Source organism: Mesoplodon bidens (genome assembly GCF_964165515.1).
Source record: "Mesoplodon bidens genome assembly, contig: HAP1_SCAFFOLD_461, whole genome shotgun sequence".
Lineage (NCBI taxonomy): Eukaryota > Metazoa > Chordata > Mammalia > Artiodactyla > Ziphiidae > Mesoplodon > Mesoplodon bidens.
In genome coordinates, this window is record NW_027671326.1 from 212073 (window position 1) to 216314 (window position 4242).

General features: G+C 45.0%; 1 protein-coding gene across 1 annotated transcript; it reads left to right on the forward strand.

Moving 5' to 3' along the window:
* Nucleotides 1–242: 242 nt before the first annotated feature.
* Nucleotides 243–3725, forward strand: LOC308611566 (UDP-N-acetylglucosamine--peptide N-acetylglucosaminyltransferase 110 kDa subunit-like). The gene has a single exon (XM_081260284.1). The coding sequence runs from the start codon at nucleotides 361–363 to the stop codon at nucleotides 3499–3501; it is 3141 nt and encodes a 1046-aa protein (XP_081116410.1). The 5' UTR covers nucleotides 243–360; the 3' UTR covers nucleotides 3502–3725.
* Nucleotides 3726–4242: the final 517 nt, after the last annotated feature.

The window sequence follows — 4242 nt, forward strand, 5'->3', positions numbered from 1 at the left end:
AGAAAAGTCAATCATGTATTTCATTTCCAACTGGACAGAAAACAATATTTTGAAAAGTGTTTGGCCTACTGACTTTTGATTTCTTCTAAGGCAAATGGATAGGTAATTTTTATTCCCTGATTAGGAGAAAAATGGGGGAAGAGGGCAGGGTTAAGAATTAAGATTTCAAGAGCATGAGAGGTAGATGGCCAACCATAGTTCCTAAGGTTCGGTGCCTGTAACTGTTGCCGCTGCTTAAGCGTGCCAAAGCAGTGGTACGGCTGCTGCGCTCGTGTTTGCTACCACTAGAAACATTCTTGCCAGTAGTGGCGGCAGCGGGACTCAATTACTCCCTTTTTTCACTCTCTCCAGAAGCTCCAGATGGCGTCTTCCGTGGGCAACGTGGCCGACAGCACAGAACCAACGAAACGTATGCTTTCCTTCCAAGGGTTAGCTGAGCTGGCACATCGAGAATATCAGGCAGGAGATTTTGAGACAGCTGAGAGACACTGCATGCAGCTCTGGAGACAAGAGCCAGGCAATACTGGTGTACTTTTATTACTTTCATCTATACACTTCCAGTGTCGAAGGCTGGACAGATCTGCCCACTTTAGTACTCTGGCAATTAAACAGAACCCTCTTCTGGCAGAAGCCTATTCGAATTTGGGGAATGTGTACAAGGAAAGAGGGCAGTTGCAGGAAGCAACTGAGCATTACCGGCATGCATTGCGTCTCAAACCAGATTTCATCGATGGTTATATTAACCTGGCAGCCGCTTTGGTAGCAGCAGGCGACATGGAAGGAGCAGTACAAGCTTACGTCTCTGCTCTTCAGTACAATCCTTCTTTGTACTGTGTTCGCAGTGACCTGGGGAACCTGCTCAAAGCCCTGGGTGGCTTAGAAGAAGCCAAGGCATGTTATTTGAAAGCAATTGAGATGCAACCGAACTTTGCAGTAGCTTGGAGTAATCTTGGCTGTGTTTTCAATGCACAAGGGGAGATTTGGCTTGCAATTCATCACTTTGAAAAGGCTGTCACCCTTGACCCCAATTTTCTGGATGCTTATATCAATTTAGGAAATGTCTTCAATGAGGCACGGATTTTTGACAGAGCTGTGGCAGCTTACCTTCGTGCCCTAAGCTTGAGTCCAAATCATGCAGTGGTACATGGCAACCTGGCTTGTGTATACTATGAGCAAGGCCTGATGGATCTCGCAATAGACACCTACAGGCGAGCTATTGAATTGCAACCACATTTCCCTGATGCTTACTGCAACTTAGCCAACGCTCTCAAAGAGAAGGGCAGTGTTGCTGAAGCAGAAGATTGTTATCGTACAGCTCTCCGGCTGTGTCCCACCCATGCAGACTCTCTGAATAACCTAGCCAATATCAAAGGAGAACAGGGAAACAGTGAAGACGCGGTTCACTTGTATCGTAAAGCATTAGAGCTCTGCCCAGACTTTGCTGATGCCCATTCAAATTTAGCAAGTGTATTGAAGCAGCAGGGAAAACTGCACGAAGCTCTGATGCATTATAAGGAGGCTATTCGAATCAGTCCTACCTTTGCTGATGCGTACTGTAATATGGGAAACACTCTATGGGAGATGCAGGATGTTCAGGGAGCCTTAGAGTGTTATACTCGTGCCGTGCAGATCAACCCTGCATTTGCGGATGCCCACAGCAATCTGGCTTCCATTCACCAGGATTCAGGGAATATTCCAGAAGCAATTGCTTCTTATCGCACTGTTCTGAAGCTTCAACCTGATTTTCCTGACGCTTATTGTAATTTGGCTCATTGCCTGCAGGTTGTCTGTGATTGGACAGACTATGATGAGCGAATGAAGAAGTTGGTCAGCATTGTGGCTGACCAGTTGGAGAAGAATAGGTTGCCTTCTGTGCAGCCTCATCATAGTATGCTCTATCCTCTTCCTCATGGCTTCAGGAAGGCTATTGCTGAGAGGCATGGGAACCTCTGCTTGGCTAATATAAGTGCCCTTCATAAACCACCGTATGAACATATAACAGACTTGAAGCTCAGTGATGGTCGACTGCGTGTAGGATACGTGAGTTCTGACTTTGGGAACCATCCTACTTCTCACCTTATGCAGTCTATTCCAGGCATGCACAGTCCTGATAAATTTGAGATATTCTGTTATGCCCTGAGCCCACATGATGGCACAAACTTCCGAGCGAAGGTGATGGCAGAAGCCAATCATTTCACTGATCTTTCTCAGATTCCATGCAATGGGAAAGCAGCTGATCGCATCCATCAAGATGGTATACACATCCTTGTAAATATGAATGGTTATACCAGGGGTGCTCGAAATGAACTCTTTGCTCTCAGGCCAGCTCCTATTCAGGCAATGTGGCTGGGGTACCCTGGGACTAGTGGCGTGCTTTTCATGGATTATATCATCACTGATCAGGAAACGTCACCTGCTGAAGTTGCTGAGCAGTATTCTGAGAAACTGGCTTATATGCCCCATACGTTCTTTATTGGTGATCATGCTAATATGTTCCCGCACCTGAAGAAAAAAGCCGTCATCGATTTTAAGTCCAATGGGCACATTTATGACAATCGGATTGTGCTGAATGGCATCGACCTCCAAGCATTTCTTGATAGTCTATCAGATGTGCAAATAGTCAAGATGAAATGTCCTGATGGAGAAGACAACGCAGACAGCAGTAATACAGCTCTTAATATGCCTGTCATTCCTATGAATACTGTTGCAGAAGCAGTTATTGAAATGATTAACAGAGGACAAATTCAGATTACAATGAATGGATTCAGTATTAGCAATGGCCTGGCAACTACCCTGATCAACAATAAGGCTGCCACTGGAGAGGAGGTTCCCCGTACCATTATTGTAACCACACGTTCTCAGTACGGGTTACCGGAAGATGCCATTGTGTACTGTAACTTTAATCAGTTATACAAAATTGACCCATCTACTTTGCAGATGTGGGCAAATATTCTGAAGCGTGTTCCCAATGGTGTACTGTGGCTGTTGCGTTTTCCAGCAGCAGGAGAAGCTAATATTCAACAGTACGCACAAAATATGGGCCTTCCCCCAAACCGTATCATTTTTTCACCTGTTGCTCCTAAAGAGGAACATGTTCGGAGAGGCCAGCTGGCTGATGTCTGCTTGGACACTCCACTCTGTAATGGCCACACCACAGGGATGGATGTCCTTTGGGCAGGGACCCCCATGGTGACTATGCCAGGAGAGACTCTTGCTTCCCGAGTTGCAGGTTCCCAGCTCACTTGTTTAGGCTGTCTTGAGCTGATTGCTAAAAATCGGCAAGAATATGAAGAGATAGCTGTGAAACTGGGAACTGATCTCGAATACCTGAAGAAAATTCGTGGCAAAGTCTGGAAGCAGAGAACATCTAGCCCTCTGTTCAACACCAAACAATATACAATGGAACTAGAGCGGCTCTACCTACAGATGTGGGAGCATTATGCAGCTGGCAACAAACCTGATCACATGATTAAGCCGGTTGAAGTCACTGAGTCGGCCTAAATAATGACTGTGTGCCCAGGAGAATTACCCCTGTAGCTGAGCCTCAACCTTCTGGGGGAAAGGGAACTACTTTTTCAATATCATGGTGCAGATGGGTGACAGACAATGATAAGAAATAGCACAGCCAGACTTGCTTCCTGCATGATCACGATAGGGAGAAACCCAAGAGATGCGAAACTGCTGTTCCACAAGGAGTCTCCATCGAATTTTGCAGCAGCCAGGTGTCTGGAAGGTCTGGAAGGTGAGTCTGGAAGGTAAGTCTGGAAGGTCTGATCTCCCTTGGTCTTCCAGGGGATGGATGGTTAATGTGGAAGGGAGATAGAGATTGCCCGGCCGTTTTGTGATTATCATGGATTGATTGAGTCTTCTGAATTAATTTTTTTCTTTATATTTTGGGTATTGGAGCTTTTAAAAATGTTTGGTTTCAGGTATTTTTATTCATGTGAAGTGTATATGATTCTCTTGAGATAAGGTTTTAAGCTAAAATATTCCTTGTTTTAGTTTCTGAACTCTACCGATAAATGGGGACTTTGCTGGTGTAGTCTTTTTATAGGTTTTATAAACCACTTGAGCCTCTATCAGTCACTTTAGTGTCTGACATAACGTTTGGAACTCTCAGTGCTTTGTTGGTCTGTAGATGATGGCTTCAATTCTTTTTCTGGTCCGTTTCCTTCTTCCCTTCCCCCCACTTTAAAAATTCTCCTGTAACTTGGCTAACAAAATACCAAGTGTGATTCAAAA

Excerpts from the sequence above, each read along its gene's own strand:
- LOC308611566 (XM_081260284.1), top strand. The coding sequence starts at position 361 with ATGGCGTCTTCCGTGGGCAACGTGGCCGACAGCACAGAACCAACGAAA.